The following is a 21509-nucleotide window of genomic DNA, read 5'->3' on the forward strand; positions in this document are numbered from 1 at the left end:
CCCATCAAGCTACCAATGACTTTCTTCACAGAATTGGAAAAAACTACTTTAAAGTTCATATGGAACCAAAAAAGAGCCCGCATCACCAAGTCAATCCTAAGCCAAAAGAACAAAGCTGGAGGCATCATGCCACCTGACTTCAAACTACACTACAAGGCTACAGTAACCAAAACAGCATGGTACTGGTACCAAAACAGAGACATAGACCAATGGAACAGAAGAGAGCCCTCAAAAATAATACTACACATCTACAACCATCTGATCTTTGACAAACCTGACAAAATCAAGAAATGGGGAAAGGATTCCCTATTTAATAAATGGTGCTGGGAAAACCGGCTAGCCATATGTAGAAAGCTGAAACTGGATCCCTTCCTTACACCTTATACAAAAATTAATTCAAGATGGATTAAAGACTTACATGTTAGACCTAAAACCATAAAAACCCTAGAAGAAAACCTAGGCAATACCATTCAGGACATAGGCATGGGAAAGGACTTCATGTCTAAAACACCAAAAGCAATGACAACAAAAGCCAAAATACACAAATGGGAACTAATTAAACTAAAGAGCTTCTACACAGCAAAAGAAACTACCGTCAGAGTGAACAGGCAACCTACAGAATGGGAGAAAATTTTTGCAATCTACCCATCTGACAAAGGGGTAATATCCAGAATCTACAAAGAACTTCAACAAATTTACAAGAAAAAATCAAACAGTCCCATCAAAAAGTGGGCAAAGTATATGAACAGACACTTCTCAAAAGAAGACATTTATGCAGCCAACAGGCACATGAAAAAATGCTCATCATCACTAGCCATCAGAGAAATGCAAATCAAAACCACAATGAGATACCATCTCACACCAGTTAGAATGGCGATCATTAAAAAGTCAGGAAACAACAGGTGCTGGAGAGGATGTGGAGAAATAGGAACACTTTTACACTGTTGGTGGGATGTAAACTAGTTCTGCCATTATGGAAGACAGTGTGGCGATTCCTCAAGGATCTAGAACTAGAAATACCATTTGACCCAGCCATCCCATTACTGGGTATATACCCAAAGGATTATAAATCATGCTGCTATAAAGACACATGCACATGTATGTTTATTGAGGCACTATTCACAATAGCAAAGACTTGGAACCAACCCAAATGTCCATCAATGATAGACTGGATTAAGAAAATGTGGCACATATACACCATGGAATACTATGCAGCCATAAAAAGGATGAATTCATGTCCTTTGTAGGGACATGGATGAAGCTGGAAACCATCATTCTCAGCAAACTATCGTGAGGACAGAAAACCAAACACCGCATGTTCTCACTCATAGGTAGGAATTGAACAATGAGAACACTTGGACACAGGGTGGGGAACACCACACACCAGGGCCTGTCATGGGGTGGGGGGAGGGGGGAGGGATAGCATTAAGAGATATACCTAATGTAAATGACGAGTTAATGGGTGCAGCACACCAACATGGCACATGTACACACATGTAACAAAACTGCATGTTATGCACATCTACCCTAGAACTTAAAGTATAATAAAAAATAAATAAATGAATAAACAGGTAAAATTAACTTTAATAATATACTGTAACCCAATATATCTAAAATATTTAATTTTGACATTTAATTAACATTTTTAATTTTTTAAATATTTTTTTAAAATTTAATAAGATATTTTACCTGTATTTATACAGTTTTCTAAACCCACTGAGTACTTTACTCTTATAGCACATCACAATTCAGACTAGCCACACGTCAAGTGCTCAGTAATTATCTGTGGCTTGTGGCTACCATATTGGACAGGGCAGCAAAAGAGGAGGATACTCCTTACCTTACTGCCAAAGTGGGGATTGATAAACGTTACATCCTCCAAAGTCAGTAGAATTCTATTGGGTCCTTTGATCAACTGGATTTTATTTATACGACGCCTAAAACAAACATGAAATCAGAAGGTCACAAGGGAATGGGTGTTTTGGCAAAGCCGGGGTTAATTTGCCCTAAGATAGCACTTAAAGAATATACAAGGTATACAAGGTAATTGGGAGGATAATCACACATGGATTTTTACCATAGCACCCACAGGAAAAGAAGGAAGCAACCGTGGCCTGCACAACTTGCAGTTACAAAGACCAAAAGAGAAAAATTAAAATGCTCTTGAAAAGGCATCAAAAGAGAGGTGCGAAGGCTCTGCATTGGAATGGTATCTCAGGCTAATAAAATGGTGATCCCACATCAAGGACATATTCAAAACAACACCTCTGAATACATTTAAGGAACTCAACACCGTTTCTCATATGCCATAGAATTTATTTTAATAATACCAGGGCCAAGAATCATTAATCTCCATTTTATAGACAAAAACACATTAGAGAAACAAAACAAAATTGAGCAAATTGGCATGAGATCTCCTAGCCTGAGGCAGAGCTGGAACTTGAATCCTTGCTCCCTGGCTGTGGGCCCAGATTTCTGCCCATGAGACACTTGTCTTGTAAAGTTGCATCTATGTGTTGCCAAAGCAACAGGTTGAAAAGTGGAAAAATTCAATCAGTTGGTTGCTTTGTCTACATGATTCCAAACAAGTAGGCTGACTTTTTTTCTTTTACTGAATTGGTCTCCTGTCTGAGCATTACAGACACAGTTTAAACCTGATTCTCTCTAAACATGCCCATTAATTTGTAGTGAATGTAATTATTTTCTACAAGTCAATAACTAGACATATAGGAGTTTATGATGTGTATTCACACAGTCAGGTAGGTCTGACTGGGTAACTTGAAGACCTGGAGGGAATCTTGATTAGTCGGTATGCTCGTTTTGTTGTTTTGTCTTGGGGGCCCTGACAGCTACAATTTGGCTTTGCTTTTTCCATAACCCCATAATCGTTACTCTGTGGAATGTGTTAAAGCCAAGAGCCATGGTGGAGAAAACAACCACTGAATCAAAAAGCTTCGTCAAGTTGCTTTAAGGAGAAGTTTACAATGTCACTGTAGCTTTAAGTATCAGCAACTCAGTTTTTCTCAGTGATTCCACTGGTTTGTAAACAAACAATTAACGTGTTTCTAATTGTCTGCCAACAAATGTGTCCCTTATCACTGTGGGAGCTGCTGCCCTGCAGAGAAAATTAAAAGAGCCCTGTAGCGGATTCTTGGGTAGAGCACATGAATCTTTTGGCAAAGTAAAGCATCACTCCCTAACTGATCTGTTTCATATGTATGGCGAATTGTCTTAAAACAGGCACACCTGTAAAAATAATCATGCTACAGAGTACACTCTAGTAGAAAGCAAACTGGACTCCCAATCCAGAGACCTGGGGTGTGGTGCAGATTCTGTCATTAATTAGCCAGGTCCAGGTGACCTTGGATAAATAATTTATCCTCTTCATGGCTCCGTGTCCTCATCTATCTAGCAGGATAATAGTCCTTGCATTACCTGCTTTATAGAGTTGTTTTGAAAATCAAATCAGATAATGTATGTGAAAGTGCTCTGAAAAGCATAAAGCATTATGAAAGTATGAGGGCTCATTATTATCATTATCATCATTAGTATAACAAAGCACGGGAGAGCTTTATAGAAAGGCGATGCAATCTGGTTCCAGAGGAGTAGGGAGAAAGGAGGAGTTCAAAGAATCCTTTGTTTTTGGGTGGTTGGGTTCTTTGCATGTCTTTTTTTCTGAAAAAAAAAAAAAAAAACTTAAACAATCAAAACATACAGAAAAGGAAGGAACAAAGAGTTACTCTCCTGCAAGTAATCACCGTCTATTACAGAATCTCATCAGCCGCTCAGCTCTTCTGATTGCAGCCGTGGTGGGCAGAGAGAGGGAGGAAGGCAGCAAAGAGGGGGCATCTTTTGTGCTTTGTTAGCTGAAGAACCAAGGACCAAGTGAGTCTGGGAAATGATGTACCTCTTTCCCATCTCTGAGTTTTCTGTGACCACTTGAAGTACGAATTGTCTCAAACTCATTTTCCTGTCCAATCATTTTCCTCTCTAATCATGTCCCTTTCCAATAATTTTCCTCTCCAATCTTTGCCCTTCAGCCCACAAGCTTCAAACAAACCCCTCCCCACTGTTTTTTTTTTTTCCTTTTTCCTTCCTTTTCCAAGAATTGCGGACTAGGCTCACTCAAAGCCCAAAGAACCAGTCCACACACTGGGAAAGACCAGTGAAAACTGTCAGTTGGAGGGTTAACAAGTAACATAAACAGCTGAGTGACTCCATTTCCCACATTGCCATGGGATGTTTTGGCATTAGGTAGACAGAGTCTGTTACTCCTCAAATCTCTCTAGAGAGGGAAGCTTTTTGATTGGATAGAGTTTATTTTTGCTAAGAATCTAATGATGTTAATTAAATACTTTATTCTTTGGCAGCAGCTAAGTTAAAGATATTAAATTTCCATTCTTAGCAGGAATATGTCCCAGTTACAGAAATTAAAAGAAATACTTACTTTGAACTAGTGTCTTTATCAAGTGTTTTAACAATTCATAAGCTACCTACGACTCTGCGTGACTTTATCGAATTTCTAATACTGGGGAAATTGGATAATAGAAGTTTTCACAGCTATGCCAACATTTTAAACACTAAGAGTAACACCTGTTATGGTTTCAATCCAGGATTTCACAGACTTATTAAAATATCAGAGCTGGGAGGGCTCTTAAACATCATCTAATCCAATTTCTTCATTGCACAAATGAGAAAATTCCGGCCAAGAAAGTTTAGGGGGCTTACCCAAGGTCACACAGCTATTTAATACACTATAGAAATTTTTTCTTACAACTCACCAAAACAGCCTCACTACCAATCCATGCCATATTGTTGTCAGGACCACCCTTACTAAGAGGTGACAATGATGTGGTTTGCAGGGTGGCAATGGGAAAACGGGATGGTTATAATTTATTTTATTTTTCACTTTCCCCCAATTGTTCTAGTATGGAGAGGGTCCAAGTGTTAAAATGCAAAGTTTATAGGAAAGAGGCGTCATTTTAGGCCATCTTCAGCCACTTATCCCTGATTCTGAAGCAGCTCATTAGATTATTTGGTCATGTACTAAGGGATCTGAGAGAGGAAGACAAAACTTGACGATAATAAAGATGTTTATGATTAGACAGGATAACTTTTGCCCAAGGAAGCAAGATGGTAGAAATCTAGAACGTGATACCCTGGACAAAAGGCATGAGTATCAAAGTGAAGATCCTGAGCTTCCAACAGTCAGCAAGAGAGTTCCTGGTGTCTGGGAAGGGGTTGAGATTTTACCATGTATTGAGCACCTACTATGAGTCACATACTGTTCTAGGTGCTTTACTTATTTAATTTACTTAATCCCCATTATAATCCTATGAGTTCATACCATTATTCCTAGAGCTTGGATTCTAGCAAAATCTGCCTAATTCTTGGAATTCATTAAAATAAGTCAATTCCATTCCCTATCATCACATATCATTTGGGCAAGGAGATGGTTATAGGAGACTCTGCTGGGAGAAAGGAGAACAACGATAGGGAGTAGACAGGCCCTAAAGTACTAGTTCTCTTATTTCACCATTGTGTTGAGAGCCAGATCTATTCACAGGCAACAACACTGACAACACAGCTGAGGAAGTTATTCTTGGCATCATGAAAACACTTCACTCTAAATGGGGCCTGTAGGAATGGTAAACCACAGTGGAAAAAAGAAAATCAGTGGGTCATGTAATGAGGCAATTGTACTGAAACAGGACTTCCTGGAAATCAATATTAACAAGGCTAATATGGGCTTGTATTTTTTATATACAAAAAGAACAAAAAATGTACCTTATAAAGTAAGCAAATCCATTAATAGACAGCAGGGCTATAAGCAAAGTAAGGCAGACCATCATGGCAAAGGCAGGGTCGATGCCTGCAGAGAATGAGAGGAAGAGGAAGAATGGCATTATCAGAGAGAGGCAGTAAATAAAGGGCACCACAGAGTGACTCCTCATGCTTTCTGGTGACTCTAATATCAAGCCACATCTACCTAACCTAATTCCATTTTTTCTCAGCACAGTCTGTCTTGTTGACTTTATGGACACAGAAAGCAATTTCACTGTTCTGAAGCAAAACCACTAACCACTCTGACAATAACAAATCACATGAATTAAGGCTGACCAGAGTGTTTCTTTGGAGGAAAAAGTCCACAAATGGAAAACTTTGAGTACTTTAATTTAAGTTGGACAGCAATAGAGTTCTTGAGAATAAATATGTTATCTCACCTGTGAAAGGTAAGTATTATCTTGCCTTCATAAAATAAAAGGCCTTTTTAATTCACCTGAGCCCATATGAGTTATAGATGAAAAACATGGTACTTCTTCTTCAAGGGTGAGGGTAAGTCTGGTTTTGATAATTAGTGTTTTCATCAGAATGTAAATTAGCCTCCATAAAATCTAAATATTTGGATAGATTAGTAAGATTTTTGAGGGAAATATGATGTGAGTGAAGAGGTAGTTGAGTATATCATGCTAAAGCAAAATAGAAATCAAAGCCCCTTTCAAATAGATGCATTTGGTTTTAAAAGTGTATGGTATACAGTTGCATAATAATAATATGGGTCCTTCCAACGATCCCCTCTGGCTCTCAGAGATTTGACAAAGTTTCCCCTCTTCCACAAGCTAAAGGAGTTCCACCAGTCAATCAAACTGCAAGTATTTACTGGATACCTACTGTGTTGGGCAGTTGGGCAGCATAAAAATTATTAGCTATGGTCTCTACCCTCAATGAGCAATATATTTGGGAGTGGAAGTGGAGACACAATCAGTACACAAGAAACAATTGAAAAGCAATTTTGTGCTAAGCTGTGAGGTACAGACTTTTACTTCAATGGGAGTTCAGAGAGGAGAGAGTATAGATACGGTATTTCTGGGGTGGGACCTGATTGGCAGGATTTGGAAACATCAACGGATGGATAGGGGACCTTGAAAGCAGGAGAAATAATCATAGGTTATAGCCTACAAAAGAGCAAGAAGAAGGCTAATGTCTTCCTCTTTTTAGAGTAAGCTCTTTGGGAAAGAGTGGGATTCTTTTTAAAAAGACTGGTGGGGAGGCTTTTAAATTGTGGATGGTTATTTAAGGCTGCAAAGTACCTCTCATTGTTCTTATTATTTTAAATTAACAAGATAGAGTGCCAAGAACTGTATGTCACTCGAATGCAAATGACTGATTTTATGAGTGTTTCAATATTAAAATATGCCTTCTCCTAAAGAGGTTCCCTTGTAACCCAAGCTGAGCCAAATTGACTACTAGCGATTTTCCATTCCTTACTTACCTCCATGGCAGATCTTCCCTTCTGCAAACCAGCATTTTGCATCTGCTCTAGGGGGCCTGCCACCAGGGAAGTGAATAGGGGTCCCTCTGAAACGTAGCAGCTCCATTTCCATGTCCACAGTGTAGGTGCTATGGAGTTCCCATTCTTTCCAGTTGGTGTCCAGGATTACATATTCTGAAATTCCATTTCCATTTGAATCTGTCCTTATCAACTGGTTGAATCCATAGAACTGCATGTTTCTGGAATGCTGAACCAGGCTGGCAGCACTAGCCTGTCCATTTTCTTTCATAGCATTATTCATGGCTTGTGCGATAAAGTAAATTGAATTGTAGATGGTTCCAAACAACGGTGAAACCTATTTTTAAAAATTACAATTATCTTGAGCCCTGGTCGCCCTAGAGCGATCTCAGAGTATATTCCAAGCCTGTGTTCATTATTATGGTCTGCACGTCTGAGTGAAGTAGAGCTATGAAGACCCAGAGGAAAAAAATTGTTTCTAAGGTCTTGCTTGGTTTCTTTCCTGAATTTTTCTGTTTTTTTCCCCCAGGCCGTCACATCTTTAAATATATCAAATATGACAATTTTATGAGCAAATCAAGTCATACACAATATATTTTTATGCTCCTAAACTAAGAAAATGATTTAGAATTATAAAGAGCACTTAAGAAAACAAGTATAGAATAGACACTGGGAGTTCAAAGGAAATATGCCAAGTTAATTACTGGTGCACTGTGCATGGCAAAATCATTTTGCTGGCACTACTAGAGTGGTAGGTGTGTGTGGAAAGACTGTAAATAATGTGTCTCCACAGTCCATGTCTGTATCCTGTCTTAGTTCAAAATGGCTATTTTTCTAGACACATGCTCCCCAGAGAAAGTGAACATTAGAATTCAGTTTTAAACACATACCTACACATACACACTCACATGTATGCACACGCAGACATCCACCCTGACACATACGCACCCAGCTATCTAGAGCCAAAGTTTGTAGAGTATAGAGAATGTGAATGTTAGTCAGAAAACCTATTGGTGTGCAAAGTGGCAAAGCTTCAACAAGAAGCCACTTTAAAACAGTAAGACTGCTAGGGTGGATAGCATAACTATGCCTGCTAAATAAATAGGGTAAAAGCAACAATGTTTTTGTATACTATGCCCAGATGCACTGCCCATTAACCTTGTAAGTTTATTTTTGGATAAAATCTTGTATCTTTTTTTCCAAAAAGGTAGAGAGGATGAGCAAACAATTCCTCCCTTCTCTGTACCTCCCCCGACATGGCCCCTCACACACGCGGCCATGGCTTCATGGTTTTCCATGTCACTTCACTTCTAGGATGGAGTTCAAGAAAGCTATGGTCATGCCATTTTACTGAGCATCAGGGAAAGCTGATACTTGCTACTTTGGTTTCACAAGGTCTAGAAAGCTAAGCTCCTGTAACAACCTTCATGTGAAAAAAAAAAGGGCTTAAAATCGAGTGAATCATTTTTTATTAGAAATAAAAGTCAAGATGCAGAGAGGTGTAGCAGATAGCAAGACACTGCCATGTCTTGTTAATGTAGAGTGGGAGTTTTCAACACCAGCTGCACATTAGAATTACCTGAAGAGTGTCAAAAATAGCAATGCCAAACCCAACCCAGATCAACAAAAAGAGATGCTTTTAGTTTGATACCCCAGTAATCAGCATTATTAAAAGCTCCTCAAAGATTCTAATATGCATGCAGGATTTTAAGACATCAGTATAGAAGATGATACCCTGTCCTGTGATCAGTGCCTAATGCCAGAATGTCTGAGAAAGTCATTTATCAGCTTTCTCTGTGCTTCCATTTCTTCCTCTGTGAAATGAGAATACAGAATCATGAATGTCTAAACTTTAGAAGTCATCTTGTCTAACTATCTTACTTTATAGGCAAGAAAGGGAGACACAGAGAAGTTACATGACCTGTCAAGTTCACCTACCTGAGCATAAAATAAGCAGTAAAATCCAGGTCTCCTGTTTCTTAGTTTAGCATTCTTGATTGGAATAGATGTCCCCTGTGGTCCCTTCTGGCTCTGAACTCCTGTGAAAATTCCTAATACTTGGTAGAGTTCAGGGACAAAATTTAGCTTGTAGACATTTTTATAGCCTGTTTGAGAGTTCTTCATCTCGCTGACCTCTCTCTTCATGTTGGAGTGCCCCACAGCTCAGTCCTTGGTCTTCTTCTCTGTCCACACTAACTTCCTTGGTGATCTCTTTTGTTCACATGGCCTTAAGTACTAAATCTATGCCATAACTCTCAGATTCATACTTCCAATTCAGACCTATATCCTAAATTCCAGATTGGTATAGTCAATGGCCTACTTTTATATCTCCACTTAGATGTTAAAAATCAACATACCCAATGTTGAACCCATGATATTCACCCCAAATCCTCCTGATCCATCTACAACGAGTCTTGTCAGTCTATGTTAATAGCTACTCCATTCTTCTAGTTGTTCAGGCCAAAAAACTTGCCCCACATAACAGAGCTAACTACCAGCAGAGCAGAAATCAATACCTCAGTCTCCAGAGGGTTTTATTCCAATGATCTTCCTTCATCACCCTGTCTCAAGACGTACTCTGTAGAAATAGATCATGAATGGATGGCAGGTGCCGCCACCAAGGTATCCACACTTAGTTGCCTAGCACATGCTGAGCTCCCTTAAGAGGTTTTCACTAATTCCCCCTCCTGACATTCTTGGATGCTCTATTTGATTGTCTTTGTAATTTCTGCAAAACCCTGACTGTTTTCTGGGGGCTTTGGTAGGTTATGACAATAAGTGAAGGATGGAAAGTGGAGTATAAAATCAATACTAGTAAAATAAATAAGTGAAAACACACACACACACACACACACACACACACAGGGCAGCAAGCTCCTGAAAGCAAACAGAATGCTAGTGTTCTGTTTTGAAAGGCACAGAGCCTTCTGGGAAAGAAACTGCATCTACCTACAGCCAAAAGTGAAGATTAAAACTCAAAAACAACATTCCCACCTCTGAGTTGATCCAACACACTGGGTTTTCAGCTGGCCAGGCTGTGCTGATCTTTGTGCTCTGATTGACCCATTGCAGCTGACTGACAGAAACTCCCCAAGAGGACTGAAACCTGAAGCCTGTTCTTCAGGATTCTCTAGCCTAGACAACACATGTACTCACAGCCACAAAAGTATGGTAGAGAGACTCATAGCATAGCTATAGCAACAGCATTCACTTGCAAAAGAGGGGCTGTCTCAATGGTCCACTGTCACTTCAAGGCCTTGGAGTTGTGCTGTAGTTGGTTTGAGCTCCTGCTTCACTCATTGTGCCCTTCAGCAAAGGGAATTGCCTCTTCCCATACATCAAGGGCACACACTGTTAGCATCACTCACAAACGGTCTCTAGTTGCACTTGCCACAAATGACGAGAAAGAGAAAAGGTAAAGGGTGGAACACGGGAAGAAGAGGCATTCTCTACAGGCCTCTATCCAGCTTCTCACTACAGCTTCAAAAAAAGTAAGACAGAATTGGTGGGAACTTCTGTCAGAGAGATGACCTTGTTGACATCACAGTCCAAAATGGTGAGACCACTGATGATTAAGCCCATTGTTTTTGCCTACTGTATAGACCTGAACCTGAAAGAATTAATTATGAATGATAATCAAAACATATCATTGGTTTTTATTCTGTTACTTTAGATAGCTCTACCCAAGGCTTTTAAAGTTTTTATCCAAGAGAATAAGGTCTGGATCAGGAACAGTAATATATGAATTTGTTCAGTATAATGGTTCGTGCTGTTAAGTTGACTACCATCAGTTCAGATTTACTGTGTCTGAGAAGACACAAAACCAGCTCCCAAGGAATTTTATCCTCAGAAGTGTACATTAAAACGTGCCTAGCTTGAAAAGCCATCACTTGAAGGACAAAATGGCACATCAGTTTTGAACAAAAAGTCAGGCACATGCACAGATCAAGAAACCAAAGGATAATTGAATTCTTGTTATTAAAGGCAGTACCTCCAATAATGCATGATCTCAACCCTTGGGCATAGTCAAGAGATGGATAAAAGACCAATGTGTTTGATGTGATGCACATCAACACAAAACCCTTATTTTGTATAGAATGGGGTAGAAAGACAATCTTAGCCACTGTGAGCTGCAGGCAACCTTTTCTGACAACCTTGTTTGGTGGGCCCCATTCTGGAATGTTCCAGTCCTAACCACATCTGCTGTAGCCTAGAATTCCCCTGCCAGGCACCCATATTTAGGGTAATGGAAAACAATAGCAATAAGGAGCATAAGGTCCCCAGGCTTTCTAAGAAATCCTGAGGATTTCCTTTGCTTAATCAAATAACTGTACATTTGGAAAAATATCCAAAATGTGTGTTCCAGCCATATACATTTGTGGCCAATAGAATTTAACTGAAAACAAGCATTGGGAAAACAATGAAACGGAAGAATGCAGGCATCAAACCCTAATTCAGAATTCTAATTTGGCCAAAATATAAAGGTACAAAGTTATAATCCTTGCCCAATCATCCTGAGACTAAATTAAGAAGTTCATCACTGGTGTCCCCACCCTTCAGATCTCTCTATTCTGATTTATTGTTCTCTTTTCACAGGTCCTCATAAGGCCCTAGTAACTCCTACATTACAGGAAAACAATTCAATAAATCTATTCAAATCAAAGTATTAGTCACTTAGCAATGTTACTTTGCCTGAGTAAAGCATTGGCATTAGATATTATTAGCACAGGGGAATAAAACACAACAAGCCTAATGTGTGGTTAAATGATCAGGATCTGGTAGCAGACTTGGGTTGGAATCCCAGCTCTGCCACTTCCCAGCTGTATGACCTTGAGCAAGTTACCTTGAGCCTTAGTTTCCTCAACCACAAAATGTAGACATTAATATCTAATTTGTAGGTGTAGTCTGAGGATCCCATTGGATCATTTATGTAAACGATCCCATTGGAAAATTTACGCTTGCCTATAAACACATGAATGATTAGTTATCATTCATAATTAATTCTTTCAGGTTCAGGTCTATACAGTACAGAGTAAACACTGAATATACAACAGCTGCTATTATTTGCATTTCAGAAGAGGAGCACAGGGCTCTGGTAACATCATCCTGGAAGTATAGTGTTCAAGTCCCTTGTCCTAGTTTTGAGCTGGTGACCAAGAAGTACTAGAGTCCCAATTTTAGATCCAACTTCCTTAGCACCTGAAATGGAAAAACTGTTCTCCTTCATTGTGGGAAAGATCTCATTTCTATTTTGATCTCTATTATATCCCCTGCAGAGTGCCTGACCCACAATAATAATAATAACCACAACTTTACTAATAATAATGGCTAACATTAATTGAGGGGTTATCAGGTGCCAGGCAAACTATTTAGTGTGTTAATTCATTTAATCCTCACAAGAACCCTGTTAGTTAGGTACTATTGTTATTTTCAATTTTAAAAATGAGGAAAAGAAGACGTGGAGAGCTTAAGTAAACTTAAGGCAGTCTGCCTTCAAAACCCATTATCTTAACCTTCATATTAAATCTGAGCTTAATAAATACTTACTAACTTAATTAATAGGCTTTGGCAAACTCACCAGTAAAATAATATCACATGCACCCTTTTGTGACTTATTTTTTCCCTCATGACTTTCCATAGACTTCCTGATTAAAAATAATGAAATCAAGATTTTTTTTACTTCACTCTCTTTCTCCTCTCAAATGTCACTCTCAAACAAAGAGAACAAGGAACAGAAACACTAAATCTCCCATATCTAATGGTATTAGGAAACATCTGTAACCCTGTACCACAGAATCTGAAAATAAAAAGTTGCTACAAACATGGCAACTGATTTAGCAAAGTGGAGAACAGTCAAACCTAAGTGCTTGCAGAGGGAATTACTGATAAGCAACAAGCAGATCTGCCCCGTAAGAATCCTGGAAAGAGTAATTACAACCACCAAGTACTGTAGAAGTGAAGGTGAGGCCAAACACTAAAAGAGCAAGAGCTCTCTGAATGTCTGTGTAATAAACATGTAGACGTCCCCCATACCCACCTCTACCAGGAGGTGCAGACGTCTATAGGAAACAGACACTAGACAAAAAGGAAGTTGGAAATGAGGTGGAGCACAAAAAAACAGTGATGAAGTTAAAGTTTTCATGCTTAATGGTGAGAATCCCAGTCTCCTCCCAACATTGCTTCCGGAATACTGACAGCTATGATTATGACTCCCAAGAAGATTAGAAGACTCTTCTCTGAAGAAAAAGACTAGCTCAAGAGCCAAGGCCTACAGATATTGACCAAAAGAAGCAAACAAAAAGCAACTGTTTAGCCAATTGCCCTGTACTGAAGCCCACTTGTCAACATACCCATCATGCACATAAACCTTCAAATCTGCAGACATCTAAGGAAAACTTTCAACATGAAATAAAAACATGAAAAATTAGGAACTGAGGAAAAAACAGATAAAATAGCAGAAGAAAACTTCAAAAAAACTATAATGAGTACCTCAGGGAAATAGGAAAAATACTATATTGATAAACCAAAAGCAGAATGCTATTAAAATAATCAAACAACAAGAATGAACTCTTGGAAATTAAAAATATAACTAAATCATTCTTAAGAATTAGTAAAAGTGTTAGAACACAAAGATGAGAAACTCTCCCACAAAGGAAAACTAAAAACAAAAATATGGACCATATAAGATAAATAATAAGACAATTAAAAGATCAACCAAGGACATCTTATATCTTATATATCTTATAGTATTTCCAGAGAGAAGACAGACAATGTTGTTGAAGAAATTATCAAATAAACAATAGAAGAAAATTTCTCAGAAGGAATCAGCTTCTAGATTGAAAGGCTCCACCAATACAGCATATTATGTGTCAAAGATGCATACATCATCATGAAATTTCATAGCATCAGAAATAAAGAGAACATTTTAAAAGTTTCTGAAAGGATAAAGAGGAATGGAGATAGGTTGTATCAAAAGATTAGAAATAAGAATGACATCAGTGTTCTCAACACCAATAGTGGAAATTGGAAGACAATGTGACGTGTCTTCAAAGTACTGAGGGAAAATGATTTCTACCCTAGATTTGCATACTCATTCAAACTATCAATCAATAGTGAAGATGAAATAATGACTTTTCGGACAAGCAAAATCTCAAAAATTTACCTCCTGTAAAAAGCTACTACAGGATGTGCTCCACAAAAATGACAGATTAAACCAAGAAAATAGGTCATGAGATTCATAAAACGTAGATCCTGCCAAGAAGAGAAAGAGACATTTAAGAATTATGGAAATAGCCGGGCGCGGTGGCTCATGCTGTAATCCCAGCACTTTGGGAGGCCGAGACGGGCAGATCACGAGGTCAGGAGATCGAGACCATCCTGGCTAACATGGTGAAACCCCGTCTCTACTAAAAATACAAAAAGTTAGCCGGGCGCGGTGGCAGGCGCCTGTAGTCCCAGCTACTCAGGAGGCTGAGGCAGGAGAATGGCGTGAACCCAGGAGGCGGAGCTTGCAGTGAGCCGAGGTCACGCCACTGCACTCCAGCCTGGGTGAAAGAGCGAGACTCCGTCTCAAAAAAAAAAAAAAAAAAAAGAATTATGGAAATAGAAAACTAGCATAATATTAATAGTTGTGCAGCAGCCTTAGGGAGCAACATGTTTAGATTGGAATAGGAAGACAGAGAGCCCCAGCAAAAACAAATGAAACTGATGAGGGATTTAATAGGCTTTACTATGTAAAAAGTTGTTTTGAAAGGATTTTACAGCCTTATCAGAAAGTATGGAAAGACTTAGACATTCAAATTAAGGTAAGCAAATTAAAAATTGAAGTAATTATTAACCCCGGTAAAAATGAAGTTACATGTGACAAGAATTATAACCATATTATATCATGTGGATTAGCAATAAATGATATTTACATAGGTACTATGTTAAAAATACTAAATATGGATTAACTATAAATTGGGACATAACCATATTTAAGGTTTAAAGGAGAGTAAGGAAGTACAAAAAGACTAAGAGTGCTCCTCAACTATAATAGTAATACAACAAATAACGCTCAAAATTGATTAATCAAGAGTCACCAGCAGCAGCATAGCATTTAGAAACATAGAAGTAAATACCAGAATAAAGAGCTAAAAAAATATGAAAGTGGTTGCTTCTGATGAAGGGAAGAAAGGAGGCCTTATAGACTGCTTTGTTATTGATATAAACCTTTTAGCATTTCTTGAGTTTTAAAACTATGTGTATATGTTTCACTTTGATAGCTTTTTGTTCATTTCATTTTTTACTTGTTAAAGAAGCAAGAGTATAAATTAAGAGATGTTGCAGACCACTGCTGTAGGCAATGCTCCTTGTATATAGAAATCTCTATTTCATTGAAAGTTATTGAGCAAGGGAGAAATACAGCCATCTTGTTAATGCATTTGCTTAACCATTTATTATCTGTCTCTCTCACTAAAATCTAAGGTCTATAAGGGTGGCAATGAGTGATGTGCTAGTAAGTGACAACAGCTATATAGAGAGGGGGAAAAAAAAACTCGTATTTGTAGCATTTGCCCGTTTCTGCAGTGTAACTACTACTACCATGCCTGATTTCAAGCTACCAATTGATGTCACTGAATGGAGAGCTCGGAAAAGATGCACAGAATCAGCTTTTCTGGACTGGCTCTAACATACCATTGCTAGAAACCCTGTCTGTCTTGTATAGGTTCTATCTAGAGTTCAACATATTGCCTAGCACATCACAGGTGCTCAATAAATAGTTGTTGACCTGTTGACCAAATAGGGAACAAACAACAGTAGCCCAGGGATAGGCAAATATCAAACTACATAATTTGATCTGAGAATATGCCATTTATAATTTTGAAAGCTGGAAATATTGAGAGACTCTCTGCCAGTAATCAGAAAACTTCAACAGAGTAGGAAGCTAAAGATTGTAACTTAGAGTCTAGGTCACCACCAATCAATAAGGTCATCCTAGCCTCAAAGGAGAAAAAGTGGAAAGAAAAAGGTAGCTGTGAGCCAGGCACTCTGATAGTCACTTTTTACATGTTACTTTGTTTAAGTTTCACAGTAGTCCTAGAAGATATAGCTCACTAACCCATTTTACACATGGAGAAACTGAGACTCAAATGTCTAAGTAACTTGCCCAGGGGCACACAGCTAGTAAAAGTGAGAGCTGGGATGTAAACCCAAGTTTGTCTAACACCTTAACATATGCAGTTTCTGCTATACTGGCTGCCTTCTAAAGTACCTTTGAGCAAGATAATTTAGGGAAAGTGGGGGTTTTGTTTATCAGAGACATGAAGATAATTATCTCACCCTTATATCATTCTTTGGTTATGAAGGTCCAGACTGGGCACCTGCAAACTGAGGGGTACAAATGTATCCAAACAGGCTTTTTCATAAGCTCTGGATTCTTTGTTGTAGCTATTCTATTTCCTTGTGTAAAGCAGAGTGCAGGCTGCCTAGCAACCAAGCTAATGGCATATTTTTTTGCCTTAATTACCTTATGTTTTCCACAAGCTCAAAAGGATTGACGCAAATATCAAGAGAAGAAGGTCTGAGTTTTTATATCAAAATACCTGTTCATATATATGAACAATACACATACACATACATACATGTGCACACACACACACACATACACCCTCTCCTTCCTTCCTTTGATCCTTTAATTAAACCAGAAATTTGACTTTAATTGTATCTATGTGATGCCATATCATTGGCTAAAAAGTACAAAAATTTATCATCTGGTTGCTTGCCTATAAACACATCAAACAACTGGTTTGACCAACCATTTTTAGCAATTTGAGGAGTTTTGCAATTCTTGACTAAACTGACCAGTTGTTTTCAGTTATGTGTGTGTGTGTGCATGTGTGTGTCTCCTAAAAGACAGTAATACTTACTATAAACTTATCAGTAACAATAAAGTCCAAATCCAGCATTGTTAATATCTCTGTTATTAATTTTTTTATTAGAACAAGAATCAGCAAAATATTTGATATAAATCCTCTAAGCAGAAAGAGATACATAAACCTAAATTTCATTTGAATCACTATTCAGACAGAGAAGCAGCCCACAGAATGATGAAATAAAGGACAGATAAAAAAGAATATGAATATCAGACACAATCAACTGCCTACCTAACAGCCCTCTTTCTTGCTAACAGAATCTCAATTTTGTTCACATTTTTCCAGCAGCTATATATTTTGTTCACACTTTTCAATCACAGTTGTCACATTCCTCCTTCCAGATTATTGGTTTAGGCACGGGCATGGGACACAATCGTGACAAAGAAGGTATAAGTCTGCTTGGGGAGATTCTGGGAAAGATTTCCTCACTCTTTTTTTTTTTGGAGATGGAGTCTTGCTCTGTCGCCCAGGCTGGAGTGCAGTGGCGTGATCTCGGCTCACTGCAAGCTCCACCTCCCGGGTTCAGGCCATTCTCCTGCCTCAGCCTCCCAAGTAGCTGGGACTACAGTTGCCCGCCACCACACCTGGCTAATTTTTTGTATTTTTAGTAGAGATGGGGTTTCACTGTGTTAGCCAGGATGGTCTCGATCTCCTGACCTCGTGATCTGCCCGCCTCAGCCTCCCAAAGTGGTGGGATTACAGGTGTGGGCCACCACGCCCAGCCAATTTCCTCACTCTTAAAAAGAGACGCAAGGGAAAGACAGTGTCTACTTTCACCTCTGGACATTTCCACCCATATGTGATGTCTGGAACTGTGGCAGCCACCTTGGGACCATAAGAGGAACCAGCTCATGAGGGCAAGCTTAGCATGCTATGGCTTGTAAAGTGGAAAGATGAACATGTTTCATTGATGACATCATTGACTGCTGAATTAATCAACTCTGGGGCCCTATCTTCAAATTTTGAAAAAGAATTATTACTTGAACCATTTTGTATTGAGCTATTACTTACAGCCAGAAGCAATATGACTAATGCAGTATTCTAGCAAATGCCAGAGATTTTAAACTTATGTGTATGTTGTTCTAAGTACTTTTGAAAATGTCTGCTTTCTACATCTGACCTCCAGTGTACAGAAACGTCCCTCTGCATTTTTTCCAATCTAAATGGCTTCTTTTGTCTCCCCATCTTCCTCTCATATTCCTCATCTTCTTTGTATTCATCCTCTTTGTTTTTGTCTTTGCTCTCCATTGTTTTCTCTACTTTCTTCCCCTCCTCACTCCTTTTTCTTTCTCTAAGCCTTCAGTGGCTGTGATTGGAATCTGAAATATGCCTATACATACATTTATCTACACATATATAAATACTATTTCTTGTATATCAGAAGGGAGGACTTCTTCCCCATTCCAAGTGGCCTGTCTTCACCCACTTACTCATTCCTCCCCACAAAGGAAAAATGAATTAATCTGACTGGTTAGTTTGGAAGGAGAACTAAGTATGTGTAGTTCAGCCCCTCCTGTCTTCTTTCTCTTGGGAGCAGACTACCTACAAGAAGCAAATGCTCTGCTGTTCCTCTCCAGACTACACATTTTACAAAAGACCTGCCCTCGTGGGGCAGGACTGCAGTGGTCCAGCAATGCCATTGACCTGATGGAGAAGTTTGTTTAATCCTTGGTTTCAGTATTGGGAAGCACAAATGCCTACAGGTAGAAGCCACATCCTCCAATACCAGTGTTATCAAAAATAAAGGTAATAGTTTCTTATATACTAGCTCTTTCGCCTTATTGTTAAATTAATTCAGAACTTACACCACAAATAGGACTTATTTTTATTAGGCTCCCTTGAACAGCACCAGTATATATTAAAGTTTTGTTTATCTGTTCTTAAATACATTTATTCTTCCTGACTATATAATGTCATCGTGGGCTGCTTAAAGATAAAAAATCTCAAATAACATGCCTTTGTTTCACAAATGTTTTCAGCAAACTAAAGATGTTTTTAATTTGTCTGTGGTTGTCTGCCATTGATTGGGTCTCCTATGAAATTGAGATTGTTGGTATGAAAATAATTGACCATGCTGATGTTTTAGGTTCTCAGCTCATGATAACTTGTGAATGTGTACTTACTTGATCGAACTTCAGCTTCTCAGGAATTTCACCTCTTGCTGCTGCCTCTGTAAAGGCTTGATAGAAGGTCTTTTCTTGGGACTCCACTGTAATGGTCAACACTGCATCATAGGCTTCCCGGAGCTTTGGGTTGTTCCTTAGGACCTGGTAGGGGGTGTGCTTATAAGGTAAACTGTAGAGCAGGGCATCATAAGGAACAAAGACGTAGGTTCCATCAGTCATTTTCAGATCATGAGCCCATTCCAAGAGATGCATCTGAGTCTCTCCCCCAATCAAAGCTGAATGCATACACATGATGATTACTGAAACCGACAAAGCAAGGAGGTTATGGAAGCAATCTGTTAGTAAAGCACAGTACCAAAAACTACAGAGAGGAAAAATAAATGTGTTCTAACCAGTTTGTAAGTGGTTTCTTATGCCTCCAAGATAAGCAAGATGTTGTCCTGAGCTGAGGCTGAGGTATGCTCATGGACTCTAGATTGGGGATAGTGGCAACAGAGACATGCCTACAGGCTGCAGAGCCTAATACCTAGACAGGAACAAGAACTAGTATAATAAATGGGGAGTAGCATAAAAAAAGAGGCTTTAGGGTTGGAAAAATCAGCTTTACATCGTAACACCACCAGTTTTAACTGTGTACCCTTTTTTAAATTACTTAACCACTCTCTGTCTCGTCCATAAAATGGAGATAACAATATGTACTTATGGGGTGGTAGTGATGGTTGAAGAAAGGAGACAAGTCATTTACTTAGTACATAGCACACAATAAATAGTAGCTACTATATACTGAAGAATTAGAAGAGAGAATAGTAAGAGAGGATGGGAGATGTTACCACAGCCACTATTGCTTTTTATTGTCCATCTCCTACAAACATGCACTCTAATACATTTTGACCAACTGTTCTCATCCTTACCAAGGTCATTGTAGACAATGAAAAGCACTAACTCACTCACCTATAAATGTTACTACAGGTTGATTACTCCTTATACAAACTATTGAAGACCAGAAGTGCTTCAGACTTCAGACTTTTTTTAGATTTGGGATATTAAGTATAATATTTGCATTATACTTACCTGTTGAGCATTCCTAATCCAAAAATCTGAAATCTGAAATACTTTAATGAGTATCTCCTTTGACAGTCATGTTGGTGCTCAAAAGTTTTCAATTTTGGAGCATTTTGGATTTCAGATTCTCAGATTAAGGATGTACTCTCTGTAATATTATGGGTGAGATGTTCAACTTTTTAAAATCTAACTTCCCTGTAATTGGAACTACTATGCACTCAATTTAATTCTTCCTAGACTTATGAAACTATGTTGTTTGGCAAGGTTATGCTAGAATAGAGTGGATTCAAGGGGGCCACGGTTGAAAAATGGCACCTAGATCATGAGACTGAAAGTCTTATATCCAATTTTGCCCTTGGCATGCTAAATAAGTTTAGTTTAAGCCCACTTGTGCTTCAGTGCCCACATCTTTAAAATGTATATTCCAATGCATTTTACAGGTACACTGAGTAGTTTAATTAGATAATGCCTGGCAAGTATTCTGAGCTCCTTGAAGAAAGGCAAAGACTCTATTGCTACTGGTAAATATTAATTATACATGTTTACATGGAACCTTTAATCTCAAGAACTAAGGGTGCTTAACTACATTCAATGACTTGTCTTTGGCATTTGCATATTGTTTCATCTATTTTCAAACACCTTTTTACACTTGCTAAGCACCCCTAGAAAGTTTCCCTTTGAGCTACAGCTGGTACTTTTTAGTTTTTAAAGTGTAACTAATAAGTTATGAAGTTTATTTAAACATACCACACACATATGCACACACCACAGCATGACATGAGTTTTCAAATGACTATTAACTCCTTCAAAATAATTATGCTAAGAGGCTCCACATGTATTCTGATGTTCAGACCTTCCTTAGAATTCTCGAAGGATATCTTTGGAGCTAGTTCATGAACCACACAAGGGATTCAGTCTCACTTGTTTATAATCACACATTGTATAATGGGAAAATGGAGTGCCAGAGATGTTTGACAATGCAAGAGTTGGATTTAGAAAAAGAAAATAGAAATGAAGACCTCTCACTCTCTACATTTGGCTGAACCATTAAAAGTAAATTAGTTTGGTCAAATTAGTATAGTCATAGGTCCATTGGGGCAGGGAAAATGGGTTTAG

The 21509-nt window shown here is 38.5% G+C and overlaps 1 protein-coding gene across 1 annotated transcript in view; it reads right to left on the minus strand.

Annotated features, from left to right (window-relative positions):
* GUCY2F (guanylate cyclase 2F, retinal) overlaps positions 1 to 21509 on the minus strand; it is a 108007-nt gene that overhangs the window by 71660 nt on the left and 14838 nt on the right. The window contains exons 3-6 of the mRNA XM_003262187.4: positions 19329 to 19630; positions 7274 to 7628; positions 5788 to 5872; positions 1841 to 1937 (exon numbers count right to left, since the gene is read on the minus strand). Of these exons, the coding sequence (XP_003262235.3) occupies positions 1841 to 1937; positions 5788 to 5872; positions 7274 to 7628; positions 19329 to 19630 (839 nt within the window). The remainder of the gene's footprint in view (positions 1 to 1840; positions 1938 to 5787; positions 5873 to 7273; positions 7629 to 19328; positions 19631 to 21509) is intronic.

The sequence above is a fragment of the Nomascus leucogenys genome, chromosome X (assembly GCF_006542625.1).
Source record: "Nomascus leucogenys isolate Asia chromosome X, Asia_NLE_v1, whole genome shotgun sequence".
NCBI lineage: Eukaryota > Metazoa > Chordata > Mammalia > Primates > Hylobatidae > Nomascus > Nomascus leucogenys.